Raw genomic sequence first — 15,350 nt, 5'->3', positions numbered from 1 at the left:
AGTACAAGGGATCTTAGAGATGGCCAATGGGATGATAGAAGGACGTGGAAGTTAGGCATCGGACAACGTCGAAAGACGTTCTAAAACCGATACAAACATACAAAAAAAACCGTGAGTAAATGGACTAGTTAACGTTTATAGCTAAATCACATTTAGTTTGGTAAGATATGTTTGTTCTAATTTGGTACAAAATATTCAACTGCTTCCTTGACTTCTTCATCAACCTAACAATTCAACCCACTCATGTCTTGAAGAGCGTTATACATTTTATTGGTTTTCGGTATGCCGGTATATGAGTTACAGCAAAAGGATAAAGCAAGTCTGCCTGAGTTCGAAAGGAATATTTTTATTACAAAAACACAACCATTTAATTAATTTTATTTCATATAATACTTATACAATGATACAATAAGTATGAAGGACAAAATTAGAATTTTCATGAAATAAACAATTTAAAATTCCCTAGAAGGTCTACTTTTTCGTAATAGTAATATATATGCTTTTATACAATCATAGCATAGCAAGTGGGATGCATATCAAAGTTCATAGGGAGGAAAACTATGTAACTAGAAAAATAAATTTATAATTTTTAACAAGCAACTACAACAAATGTTTTATCCAGATCCAGAAAAGGTTTTAACTCATTTTATGGCTTTCAATAATTGTACATGTTTCTATACTGGCACCACCCAATACTTTATTTTTTTTTTAATTTTTATAAATTATAATTCTATTTAACAATTGAATTGAGAGTTTTTCGATTTAGTAAAATTTGTTATAGAACCACAGACTTAACATATTTAATATGCCACCAATATTCATTATCAGAAGATTTAATACTGTATAGGACCATATTACTAATACCGCCATTTTTACAAAAAAAAAATTACCGTTGAAAGGTATTTTGTAATGGCAGCTTTTGTTTCTGTTCCTTTGTGTTCGGTAGATTTGTTGTTTTACATTTTTTTATATATATTTAATTGTTAAATATTGTATTTATATGGGATTAGTTACAGTTGATTGTAACGGCAATTACATTTTTACCTAAAAAGATTTGACTATAACCGCCAAGTTGTTAAAGAGGTTATGTATTATCAAAAAATCGAGGTTGACATACTTGGCTATCGTGTTGTATTCAATAGCCAGGCTTAGCTGAAAATATGTGAGGGTGGATGTTTTATACCCCATGGTAAATTAAATTCTGATTATTTATTCGGTGTCTTTCTGCATTATTTCTATATGCTTCATGCGGTTCTCTGTGTAAGAGAGTTAGTCTTGTGTTATGTATTGTGTGTTGCATATGTATTATGTATAATAGAAGACTTGCGTCTCCCATTTTCTCATCTGCTATTGTTTGTAAATTCTTGTTGTTCACTTCTAGTATTGGCAACAAAAGCCTGTTACATTCTGCTGATGAGTTTGCTACACATTTTTCTTCATTTGGTAGAATAAGAGCTGCTTCTTTGATTTTTCTCTTTCATGTCTGTTTCCTTCATGATTTTTGATGCATCTTTCCATTGTACTCTGTGTACTCATTGTCCCAGGAATGTTTGTATATCTGTTATTTGTCGAATTTCCCTGTTTTTTATGTATGTTTCATGCTCGTTTATTCTGACGCTTAGGGGTTTTGTAGTTTCTCACACATAGAAATTGTTGCATTCACAGTGTATTTTGCAGATGCAGTTCTTTGACTTTCCGTGTGTGTTATCTGGTTTGGGTTTGAACAGGATATATCTGAGTGTATTGGTTGTTTTAAATGTTGTTGCGATGTTGTTTCCTATCCTTTTTAATTTTCCTGGTCAGCCCATAACATATGGTATAGTTGTTATCCTTTCTTGTGAGTATTACTGGATTGCTTGTGGTGTTGTTTTCTTTCTTCTATTTTGTGGATTTCCGTATTTATAAATGAGAATGGATAGTCATTTATTGTTAAAACCTTGGTTAGTAGGTTTTTCCTGAAATGCCTTTTCATTGCAGCAGATGCTTTGGGATTCCGGTGAAAATTTTTGTTCACTTCCGATTTTCTTCGATCCATAATTTTGCTTACAAAATAAAAATTCGCACACAAGAATGATTTTCGCACCAATAAAGATTTTCGCCTCTTTTGTTCGGTTTATACTATATATGCTGGATTGCAGAAAATCTTTGTTGATACTAAAATTTTTTTAAAACTTATTTCTATCTATGAGACAAACTGTTTTTAAACCTATGTATCTGCGTTCTTTGGTATTTTTAAATATTTTATAAAGCATTAACTGTACATATAGTAATCCTATACATATAGAGAAGAGGTTAGAATAAAAGTTTCTGTAAAAATTATACTTATTTCTATATCTAATGTAGGCTTATCTAATATGTAGAATAAAAAGTGAAAGTAGTGTAAAGAGGAGAATAAGTAGTAATATGCTTTATATTATTTGCTAATCAATAGGCAATTGCTAATATAACATTCCTGAAAAATTGGTCATTTCTATTTTTCTGTTTCAAAAATAGAACAGCGCCCTCTACCATATCCTACCATCATGTTTGGTGGCGTCGTAGTGTCCTGTGATATAAAACGTTACACTATATTCTTTTATATAGAAAACTCCAAATTACCAAGTTTTGAGATTGTTCTATTACCAATAATTCATTGATATAATTTTAACTTATCGGTAATATAATTAGTTTGATAAAGTTAGTCAAGTTAAAATTAAGCAATAAGAGTACTTACAACTAGCTTATCTTAAAATATATTTTATGCAGTCACCCTTTTAAGTACATTTTATAGACTTTATTAGTTTTGAGAAAAGGGACCAGAGAATAATTCTCACACTGAAGAAACGTTCCGTAAAATGTACGTCACCTATCCTAAAGCTAAATACTTAAATTAATTATTGAATAAAATATGTACGAAAAGTTACGTAGTGATAATAAGAGTTTAGAATACGTATGACATCTTATTTTTATCTTATGGCTGCGTGGCATAAATAGGATTTTCATCAATAATGACAACCGGGTGCATTTTAAAGATTACATATGTTTTAAAGCATCAGGCATTGGGACCAGAAAAAACTTCTCGAATCGTATTCTCTAAAATGTACAAAAGCTAATTGTCACTATGTTGTTTCAAGTAACAAATAGTACCAGGCAATATTTTGTATTTGTCCTGCTTGAAATGATAGTTAAACCACACTATCAGTGATTTGATATTCATATTTTTTACTTTGTGATCATATTTTGTGACCATATTTTGTACTTTGTGAAGATACTTCAGTTCTTTGCGACTTAAATAAAAAAATCATCCATTATATTGATAGCTGCAAATTCTTGTAAGTTATTCTTTATAATCAAGTATATTCAAATGGGAAATAAGCCACAATTTTACCTAAAAATGATTTTATTAACGTTTCGACGCCCAATTATATTAACGACGAAACGTTAATAAAATCATTTTTAGGTAAAATTGTGGCTTATTTCCCATTTGAATATACTTGATTATAAAAATGCCACAAGAAAATAGCTTCAGAACAACATTATTCTTTATAATTTTCTCTATGGTTATAAGCATATCGATTTACTTTTAGATGAACTGAAGATGTGTCTGGATTCATGTACGAAACGTCTTCGATAAAGGATTAAGTAGCAAGATCCGTTTGCATTCTTCTCTAATTTTGTGACCGGTAAGCCTCGCGCAAGTATCCTTGTGAACTACATTTTGTATATATATATAATTCATAAGATTTTTAAATATTATAATTCATAAGAATTTTGATTTCCTATCTCCGATCCTGTTTTCGATCTAGCACTGCTAGTCTAGTGTTATAAAAGACGGTCTATTTGGCCGTGATATGTTCGTGAGTGAATAAAGCTGACCAGGTTGTTCCCATTGTTTGTAGTAATGTGTATGCAGTTTTATGTTATGTACGTAGGACTCGTCAGTTATCGACTTGAGCACTAATAATAATAATAATATCGTATGGCATTTTTGCCGGGGAGATCCTTTCGGACAGTTCCGGCGCCATTTACATCTTTAACCCTGTTTTAAGTAACTAGTGTCGATGTACACTAGCCCAGGGGGACCGACGGCTTAACGTGCTCTCCGAGGCACGGTGAGACGGTTCGTGTCATTATTGGAAATGAAAATGGTTTGTCTTTGGCAGGGCTCGAACCCACGTGCACTGGCGTATGAGGCCAGCGATTATGCCGTTACTCCACGGTCAAGCACTAAGGGACAAGCTAAGTGCTGCTAAAGAGGTAGGCATGGTTGAGGACCGGAGTTGAGCGCCCTGTCCCCACATTCGGTCATCTACCTTGGTAGGAAGCCAATCCCACTTGCTCTGCCATATCCTCTTCACTCTCCTCTTATACTGTTCCCTACCCGTAATACCTTCTTCCTAACCTTATTAACTCAACCCCAAGAGACAACCTGACGCAGAAAAAAAACCGATGGAGAAAATCAGCGGAAAAAGCAGTATTTCAAGGCGAAAGAGACTGTTCGAATAATTATTCGAACACATAAAAATGATTAAAAATATTTTTAACGTAAGTACATCTTTGAAATGCAACACTGTCAACAGTGCAAATGTAAGGACAAGTGTTTAGTTTTTAATGTGTGTGCCTAAAAGACCATAGGTTGCAAAAAGAACTTTCTCCTCAAGATAGGAGAGCACCCGCTCTCAACCTCTCAGTGGGTTCTCAGCCGAGATCAAGGCAACATCCCGTTGCCCAGGGCAGTGTGTCACAGTCAGTCCGAGGTGGATGCGACACGCCTGTCACTCCCTCAACACATTCCGTCAAGGAAGTTTACAGTGTCTCAGTACGAGATCCGAGCAACACACCGTTGCAGTTGGATTCACCTGTCAAAAGTGAAAAGTGTCCTCAGTGCTCCAGTACGAGGTGTTTTGGAACACGCTCGTTTGCTCCCTCAAAAGATTTCGCCAAGGAATCATCACTCACCTGTTCCCAAGCTTAGTTGGGATCTATGTTGCCTTCAACCACACCGTTGCCACATCACCTGCTCAGCCTGGACCGTGGTAGGATTTTGTACAGACTAGTGCATACACGGACTTTAGACTGAAAGAATCATGGTAGCTTGTAAGTACTTATTCTAGTTATATGTAGTAGTTTTCTCTCGATCAACAATAGTGTTGCATCCATTTTGTTTAAGTGTTTTGCTCTCTCTCTTCTCTTGATCAACACTGGTGTTGCATCTAACCGTTTTGTTTGTATGTTTTGTTCTCTTTTTCTCCTAGGTTTGTTCTTACTCTATTTTGTATATATCTCCTCTCAATAAATAGTTAGTACTCATGGTAAAAGCTCCTTTAAACCTTAGTGTTTAAACCCCCTCATCCCTCTCCACCTCCTTTATTGCAGGTACAGGTAGATATCCTCATATATTGTATTTAGAACCAGCACCTGTAGTCGTACAGTCACTCTCTTTGTTCAGGCCATTTTTTATGAACGTCCTATTGTCATGTTGTGATAGCTATTATCTCAACAGAGACATTGATGACGAATGGTCCCCTTGGGGTACCTGACGACTTCCATTATAACCACTATTACTGCCGCAAGCGGAGCTCTGCGACAGTGGACTAACCCCTTCTCTACCTACTCATGGAAATAGCATGAAAAAAATATTTATTAGAAAAAACCGGTAGCGACCCGCCCGGCACAACGGGAAGAACCAATAAGGAAAGAAGCTGCAGAAAGAGGACGCACTCTCTCTCTCCCTCTCTCTCCTGACAGCCTCGACTTCGAAGACTATTATAGATGTACCTAATTTAACTCCCTGATAGAATGCATAGAGATGCAGGAGAAATTGACCGAGGAGCTCCACAAATTAATTGTGGAGATGACTAACACTTATAATACCATAAAAGATCATGCCCAAAGGCTAAAGATGAATACGGCCAACTTTAAAGGGGAGTCCATTAGAAAGTGGTTTATACGACCTCATTTAATTTTACATTCCCCTCTGTTGGACCACATACATCTACATTATTTACTTTTTCCTTTATAATACTGTTGTTGCGTGTTATTTTACGTGGTTCTTACCGCTTCTTGGCAAGTATCCTTTTCCAGTGTTTTTTCCCGAATTGATAAATTGCGCAAGGCATCCCAATGTTTGGTTCACCGATTGAACTTGTTTGGGGTGTCTTGTCTTGTGGAAGAAGGAGATCGAGGAGCATGTGTCGCATATAATAAATCCGTGGATAGTATGACCTAGCATGTGTTCCTTTCCGGATCAAATCTAACTGTAGTAGGAACATCTTCCCTATTCGGTCTTAGAACTTTTCCACCTCAGTAAAAAAGGTACTTCATCAGAGATATTGGTTACTAAGGGTTAAAATAATTTCTTTTATTTCATTATTATGCTTTCTAGTACTATGTTAAGTAATACTGTATACAGTGATGAGCGCGCTAGTAACCGGCAAAATAACTCAAAAGATGGAAAACATAATACATTGCGAAACAAAAAGAGATGAAAGTAGTGGAGGTGCAAATTATCGTTATAAACGTATAAATAATTAACATTACATTACATATTCTCCTTTTCATGAACATTTTTCAGTGCGTCACAAATTATAGAAAAAAAGGTAAGTCCGTGATAATACACATTTATGACATTTATTCTAACGTGATATTTTCGTTAAATCTGACAGTTGTCAAATTTTATTTTCAATTTGGAATAAAACCAAATTTATTGTGTCTATTGCACTTATAAAATGGTATTTTCTTTCATTTGTATAGTCTTATAAATTGTACAGATTATATTGATAATATTATTTTATTTAACAAATAATTATTTTTTGATTATAGCGCCATCTATCGACAACTAGAATAATCACAGAACTAGAATAATTACCAAAGTATTCACAGACGTGCGTTTTTTTCTGTCACATACAATTTAATGCGTTAGAGAGAAATCGAATAACTGTGACGCACTGAAAGATGATCATGAGAAAAAGAATAGTTTCCCACCTTTAGACGTCTATGACAGGAGTATTTTATAAAATTCTACTGTCACAGTGATAGTTGTCATACTCCTCTGATACGTCTAAAGGTGGGAAACAATGTAATGTTAATTTATACGTTTATAACGATAATTTCCACCTCCACTAGTTTCATCTCTTTTTGTTCCGCAATGTATTGTTTTCCATCTTTTGCGTTATTTTGCTGGTTATGGCGGTAAAATGAATTCTCGTCTTGATATTTAATATTGATATTATGTATTTTGATTCTACGAAAGTCTTCTGCAGCTCCTAACAATTTTTATTTTATACAGTTACTTCAGTGCACTTTAACAAATATTTGTATAACACAAAAGAATTAAAGGTAAAACAACCATTAATTTGGCTATTTTTGTATTAAATCAGTCATAAAATGAGTTAATATCTTTATCCAACACGATCTATTGTTTGCCAAATTATTATAAACAAGTGTGTAAAACAAAATTACAGCTACTGCACTTTGTCACTCAAACATCTAAATAAAAAATAATGACTTAGAAAAAGACAGTACATACAATAATTGTAAGTAATCAAAGCAAAATTGTTGATCGTATTTATATAATTTTTTTATAAAGTAATAATTCAACAATTGACGGGATGTATTGCTTTTGTGACTCACATTTTAAATGTTAGTCGTAGGTACAAACTGCCGGTTAAGTTCTTATTATTAGCTTTGCTTTGATTGACATTTGCTAATAAAAATCGATTGATAACTTTCAATTCTTTGATCATCTTATTAGCATTGTCTTAACCCCATTTAATTGTTACTGTTAGTGGGTTGTTTTGTAATTAATGTAAAGACTGAAATAGTTTTGTACACACTTATGAATACGGGTAAATAGGGAGAAGTGTACTTTTGAAGTGTGTAAATTAAATACTTCCTAGCTGAGCGCTTTCGGCTTATAAAGCCATCTTCAGAGCTATGGTCAAAAGGTTCAAAATACCACTATGAAGAGAGATGGATCCCATGTATGATATAAAAATACTTCTTTTTTTTATGCAGTTTTTAATTGATGGAAAAAATTGGAAAAAAACCTTGTCTGATTGTTGAAAATGCTCAATCCAGCTATTGTTTTAAGGTCGGAAAAGTTAAAAACATCTATTACAGGCACAAAGGACTTTCACACAAAAAATTACATTACATAAAACGAATATTTGATCATGGTAAGGTCAAGAAACCTTACCATCTGCATGCTGACACCGTAAAGTTCAGATGGTAAGGTTTCTTGACCTTACCATGATCAAATATTCGTTTCTTGTAATGTAATTTTTCGTGTGAAAGTCCTTTGTGCCTATAATAGATGTTTTTAACTTTTCCGACCTCAAAACAATAGCTGGATTGAGCATTTTTCAACAATCAGACAAGGTTTTTTTCCAATTTTTTCCATCAATTAAAAACTGCATAAAAAATAGAAGTATTTTTATATCATACACGGGATACATCTCTCTTCATAGTGGTATTTTGAACTTTTTGACCATAGCTCTGAAGATGGCTTTATAAGCCGAAAGCGCTTAGTTAGGAAGTATTTAATTTACACACTTCAGAAGTACACTTCTCCCTATTTACCTGTTTTGTAATTGTAGAAAATATTTGAGAATTTATTGGGTTGATTTGATCTTCCACTCAAGATTCCATTTAACAAGAAGAATACATGATCATTGACACTGAAGCACGAAAGACGATTTTTGGTTAAATTTATTTTAGTCTTCTTTCCTCCAACGAATGAATGAGTAGATCTACCATCTGGCATCTTCATCCTCGCAAAAAAAAATTTTCTTTTATTTGCCCTCAATACTTGTAGTCTTACCGTCAATTCTTGTTATTTTATTAAATTTTAAAATCGTTTTAATATCATTTTTAATATCCTTCCCCTTTTTTGTTTTGTTTATATTTTTGCTTCCCACACTCTTCCCACTGGTATGGTATCATTCATCGGGTGTAAATGACACCACCACCTTAGCTGTCTCTATTCTATAAACTCCACTGTGGATTGTATTTTCAGATCATTCCTTGTATTTGTGTTCCATATTCTATCCATTCTGGTAATACCTTTAATTCTTGTTAAATACTTCACCTCTATAGCCTGTATCTTGCCCTTTTGCCGTTGATCAGTTAGTACCCATGATTCGCTCAGAAAATCAGAACAAGTCTGCTTTGAAAACAATAATTTTTGTATTCCGTGATGTTTCTTTTTTTCATGGTATGATACAGTTGTAGCGTTTTCTCAACTCTGCTATTGATTTCTGCTTCTAGAGGTCTTACTTCTTCTATTATTCCTCCTAAGTAGGTAAGTTTTAACTTGTTCTATTTTTGTTCCTTTAATTTACATATATCTCGTTAATCTCCTATCTGCACAACTTTTGTTTTGTTAATATTTATCCTCATTCCGTTTTCATTGAGTACTTCTTTCCATATTTCCAAATTATTCCGAAGGTCTTTTTCAGTTTGCAACTGAATTATGATGCAATTTGCAATTTGATGCAATTAGCATCAAATCTTTTGCAAATACTGCTTCCTAGATGTCTAATCTTTGCAGCTTTCCATACCCTACATTCAACTTTTTACTTCTTGTTGTTTTCTTAATAATTTCGCCCATAAATATTGTAAATTTTTTGTCTCACTCTTAATACCTTGTTGTCAATTCCTTAAAAATTAAATAGCTTCAGAACAACATTAAAAATTAAGATTCTACTTTATATTTTACTTTTTTTAAATATCCGTTCAGTTGTGCTTATATTGCTTATTTTATAAGTAACACGAAGAATATGAAGTGTATGTACCGTTTTTACCTTTTAAGTGAATTATTCATTACTTAGATGCAGCTTCCATCCCAAAACCTTCTCAAAAAATATATTCCAAACCTTCAACTATTCCTTTATCACACCCGTACTAAAATATCAGTCAAGTGATCAGCTATTCAAAATTTATTGATCATACAATAAAAACAAATCGAGGAATCATTAATGAGTTATAATTATTATGTACTATCGTATATATGGCGGGAAGTATCAGATAAAACATTTTGATTATTTCAAATGAACTGTTATTTTTATTTTAAGAAGTAACATAGCAAACACGAGGCTAGCATACCTATCAACAATTTGGTTTACTTGAAGTTTTCAGTTGATTTTCCATTTGCATTTCACTACCTTTAGCGATTGCTACACATAATTTGCTTATTTCATTTAATTTTTCTACCTCTGCAAAAGTTTTTAAATAATACATTTAATAATAACCCAATAAATGATTTTCCTCGTATAACATTGCAAACAAAATTCTCAACTTACTAAGATTTGAGAAGAAACTCAAATATATATACAAAAATTGAGGAATGTATAATGTGGTAGTTACAATAGACTAAAACCTAAGAGAAGAGAGACAAAAATAAATAAAGATACACCCTGTACATTTACACTTACAGTGCCCGTAAAGTAAGGAATTTGTGTTCATCTCACATGTAGGTATATACTGGATATTGCACCTTAAAAAATGAGGCCTTATAAGTAAAAGTTTAATAGGTAAGGTGAAACTTGGTACATGTATTTTTATTACAATTACAAATTCTACTGGTCAGTCGATTCTAGGAAGTGTTCACAAAAAATAATGTATAATAAAAGAATATAAAAAATCTATTGTATTTCTTATAATAATAAAGGTAGATACATCTAATAATTATACTCTACTTGTAAGTAAAATCAATGTAATTAATCGTCACTCAAGATCAAAGTATGTATTAAAGGAAGTTGCGGATCAATTATGGAGTATCTTCCAATTGGGCTACTGAGCAGTTATTGAGATAATCAATCTAACCTAACCTAACCTAAAAAATATAATGCGTATATATTTGCCTTCATTTACTTATCAATTCCATAATGAAGGAATTCTTTTAAAAACAATCTTAGTTGAAGTTATTTAGATCTTTTCTCTTCAATTTTCGTTAGTTACATTTGAAATACTGATTTCTGTAGTGAAATTAAATGTTAAGTTCTATAAAATCTTTCCTATTACCAACTGTATATTTTCTAAAAGAATGCACTTATGATGGAATTGATAAGTAAATAGTAAATGAATTCAAATGTATATTTTGCATTAGGTATATTATTTTTTAGGTTAGGTTAGGTTAGGTTGGGGTGATCTAAGCATAGATATATAATACCTAGATTGCGAGGTGAGAAGTCTCTTTCTAATCGACAGGGTTTATCCAATGACGTTTAGTTTATTGATTACGTCACTTTCTCACTGTCGCCGATTAGATGAACTCATACGATTAGAAAGAGACTTACCAGCTAATAGGCTCATTTATCTCTGTCGCAATCGTCACCCATTTTAAGATAGCAGCGCGCAATCTAGGTATTATATATCTATGGATCTAAGTGGTCTTTTCGATTATCTTGGGAATCGCTAGCTAGAAACATTGAAAGATCCGCTAAATTGATGCTATAAATGAGGCCTCCATTTGACACATACCTTGAAATTGAGTGACAATAATATTTATTTACCAATAAGTATAGTACGATAATATTGACATTTTATTCATGAATAATCTTCCTTAATTTTTTTGTCTTCATTAATTTGTTTGGTGGTCTTTCTTCGTTTGCCTTTATATTGTACCTACATACCGTAGTCATACAAATTAGTTCTGTGTCATGATCTCCTTCCGATACTTATACAAATCCGTCCCTATAGATTTATTTTTCTCGATTTGATGTCTTTAGGCAGTTTTCGTTTGTGTTTAGTACCTACTGTTGGTGGTAACACTAACTTAGTGTTTATCTTGGATGTTGTTGGCACTTGCGCCTCATTACTAAGATATTTAGACACTTTGTGACAAGTCAGATCAAATATGAAAATATAAAGTTTTCCAGAGGTCATTATAGACTTATTTAGATAAATTTCATGTTTTATAGTAATTGTTGCTTGCAGGTGTATACTTTGTAATATTTGTAGATTATTCTACCTGGAACACAACTTTGTACTGTCCCGACAGAATGCGCCTTATCGTTACGAACATAACCTTTGATCTTTGAGTACGTTTTGTACTTTAATTCTTCTTCTTCTAGTATCGACTCCACTAATCAGGGTTCATCTCTATCTTCTGCTTTTCTGTAAAGCGTGTGTGTGTTTAACCCGGTCCAGTCGCGAATGTTTTTCAGCCAGGATATTTGTCGTCTACCAGGACCCCTTTTTCCTTTGATTTTACCCTTCATAATCAGATGTAGTAACTCGTACTTATCATTTCTAAGTATGTGTCCCAAATATGCTATTTTTCTCTTTTTAATGGTGGTCAAAAGTTCTCCGTCTCTTCCCATTCTGTGCAACACCATTTCGTCAATTAGTTCTTCTTCTACTTTTACTTTTATTGTTTATAAAATTATATTTACTTATTGTTTATATTTTTAAAAAGTAATCTCATAAAATGTCCAATGCGCACAAACATTTCTTTTGTACGATCACAAAAATTAGAATATAATTACTAAGGATGAACACTTCTGAATCAGACAATTCTGTATTATAATAATAAGCTTTTTTAACTTTTCCTAAAACATTGAGATCATTCCTCAAAATTATATTCGTATAAGATTATAGTTTAACAAAGTTAGGTATTTCTCTATTTTCCACAATTCCTTTCAATTTATACTATATATTATAACGCTATGCACATTTCATTATTCAAAAACGATGTAGAAAATTAAAAAAGAACAATAAATAAATCCTAATACTCAAAATGACTAGAAATATGTATTCACTTTATCACTCATGGAATCCGTTTGTGTAAAATTTCAATTAATCTAAATACTAAGGATTTTCGTAATGTATCTTTTTCAGTTTTGATTTTTATTAATATTTGAAGTAGGTTTATGGTAAGAATTGGACACAATCTCCCCTTCCTTATTTTCCTTATCCGACTCTTTCCCTAACTGTGCTTCATCCCTTCACCAGATTGTGATATAACTATTCAACAGTTTATCTCGAAATTCTATTTCTTTATTCCATCTTTCTCAGAAGTTCGTTGTTTGTGACGTGTTCTGTCCACGATATTTCCAGAATTTATCTGTACACCCACAACTCGAATGATTCCCGCTTTTTCATTAATGCCGCATTCAAGGTCCAAGTTTCCATTCCATAAAACAAAGTCTAGAAAACATAGTACCTAGCCTACCGAACTCTTAGCTCCAACTTCAAATCTATTGTGCAAAACACTCTTCCCATTTTGTTAAAATTTGCTCTAGCCTTTTCTATTCTGAGTTTGATTTCCTGGAAGTAATTATTTGTGGAGTTGATCATTGTTCCAAGATATGTATATTGGTCTACTCATTCGACATCGTTTCCGTTTATGAAAAGATTCTCGTTATTTCTTTGAGTTTTTCGCATATCTAATGTTTTTAATGGGAACTCCATTTACCTCTATTCCAGTTGTTTAACCCTCAAGAGTATACTAGTATACAAAGACCCTTAAAGCATCTTCGAATTTTTGGATCTTTTTCCTCCAATCGATATTATGCGGACCATGTATCTGTGACTATTTGTGTTATACGATGTAAAACAAAAAGGGGAGAAGATACGTCCTTGCCTAATGACCCAATCTTGACTACTTTGACAGCAAAGTTAGATTTAAGTAACGTTTGTTGCATTAAAGTTAAATTCGTTGTTATTTATACTTTTTATAAGGACCCATTATTAGGGTTAAAATATCTTGGTTTGTTTCTATAAGAACGAAATATTTGCATCTACGAGAAAGATACTAAAAAATCCCTAGTACAATCTTTATATTCACTTCATAAACTAACTATCCACTTCTTACATATACAGGTTTAGGCATCAAATACTCTCCAAAGCGATATCAATTAATTTATTTGATTTAGGTACTTTTTTGTGAATCTATTTCTAAACCACTTCTAAAGCCTTTATACATTTGTGTGATTTCAAAAAATAGTTATGTATGAATTTGTCGCTATTGGTTACCCAATATAAAATGTTTAACATTAAGAAGAAAATAGTTAATTTAATGAATTATATAAACCAAAAACAAAACTTGAACCTTCAATATTCTCTTTCGCCCAGTCAACTACACAAATAATCAACAGTCAAGACAAAAATTACGACTTGTTTAAGTTTGACATTGAAGAATTGGAAACATTGATATAACTGGTACACTTAGTTCCTCTTATAGCTTCAGATCACAATTTCCAAGGCCAGTCTAGGCATAAATACGACAACAAATCAATGACAAGTATTCTATCCCACAATATTTTATTTTAACTTTCGAAGAGTAGGTAATAAGCTCTCATAAGATTGTATCGATTGGTATCCAATGACACGTGAAGGGTCTAACCATGGTCTAACATACTCAAGCAAACTACTGGTTAGGTTATGTTAGGTTAGGTTTATTACCTACTGGTTAGTTAATAATGACATGTTGTAAAGCGTATTTGCATTTTGCAATGTTTAGCTGCTTTACGATTAAGTACAGATTAAGTTTAGTTTAACCTATCGAAAATTGTAGTTACATTTCTTGATACACTGCGTATAGCCACATTTTTATATAAACGCATGGTAACTTTTGAGGTAAAGTATATATTTACCAGTCTCAATCTTAGGTTAGTGTTAAATATAGCGTAGTATGTTTAGAATTTCAAATAAATTATCTTTAAATCACAATATATTCAATGAAAGTGTCCCTCATATTTATGACCTCCACATATCAGACTGGCCCGCCGAAGAAAATAAAATAACTTACATATATTAAAGCTACTAATAAACTAATACGGATTCCATAGTGATTAAATCTCATTTTAAATTAACCGTCACTTCTTTGGTGGTAGGGGTGTCATTGGTGTTTTGAGGATTGCGTCTAGCCGATTTCGACCTAATTTGGCCGGCTAAAAGCGGATTGATGGCGTAGAGCCAGTCATGCACTTCTTTCTCGTGCAAAGTTTGAAGTAGGTATCCCCTGTGCTTACTTACTACACTAAAGGTGTTGGGTAGACGAACCGCGCTTAACTGATCTTCGGAATACTCTACTTGAGCTGTAGCTAGGTTGATCAAGGCCCTTTCGACTGGATCTTTTTCTTCTCTGAAGATGAATACATAGGGACGGCGAACAGACTAAAATAATAAAAAACATGATTTTTTTAATTGTAGACACTTGCAGACAAGAAAAAATAACTCATCAGAAATTATTGAAACTTTTGGTCTTCTCTTTTTCTGATTGTTAAAGATCTCTCTACCTATTTATCATTGTAACATTTCTTGGTTTACATATTTGCACTTGGTATATAGTCCAAGTTAAGTTAATTTCTACTGGTAGCATACTTTTGGTTCTACTATGTGTCAACACTCGTTTCTATGCCACAGAC

General features: G+C 32.8%; 1 protein-coding gene across 8 annotated transcripts in view; it reads right to left on the bottom strand.

Moving 5' to 3' along the window:
- Positions 1 to 362: 362 nt before the first annotated feature.
- The window catches only part of LOC114335103 (kinesin-like protein unc-104), a 380,719-nt gene continuing 365,731 nt past the window's right edge, over positions 363 to 15,350 (bottom strand). For all 8 annotated transcript variants that reach the window (XM_050655714.1, XM_050655720.1, XM_050655713.1 and 5 more), the window contains one exon: positions 363 to 15,099. In XM_050655714.1, the coding sequence (XP_050511671.1) occupies positions 14,782 to 15,099 (318 nt within the window). In that variant the 3' untranslated portion in view covers positions 363 to 14,781. The remainder of the gene's footprint in view (positions 15,100 to 15,350) is intronic.

The sequence above is a fragment of the Diabrotica virgifera genome, chromosome 7 (assembly GCF_917563875.1).
Source record: "Diabrotica virgifera virgifera chromosome 7, PGI_DIABVI_V3a".
NCBI classification, from domain to species: Eukaryota; Metazoa; Arthropoda; class Insecta; order Coleoptera; family Chrysomelidae; genus Diabrotica; species Diabrotica virgifera.
Note: the sequence above shows the minus strand (reverse complement) of the source record. Positions and strands in the feature narration are given on the sequence as shown.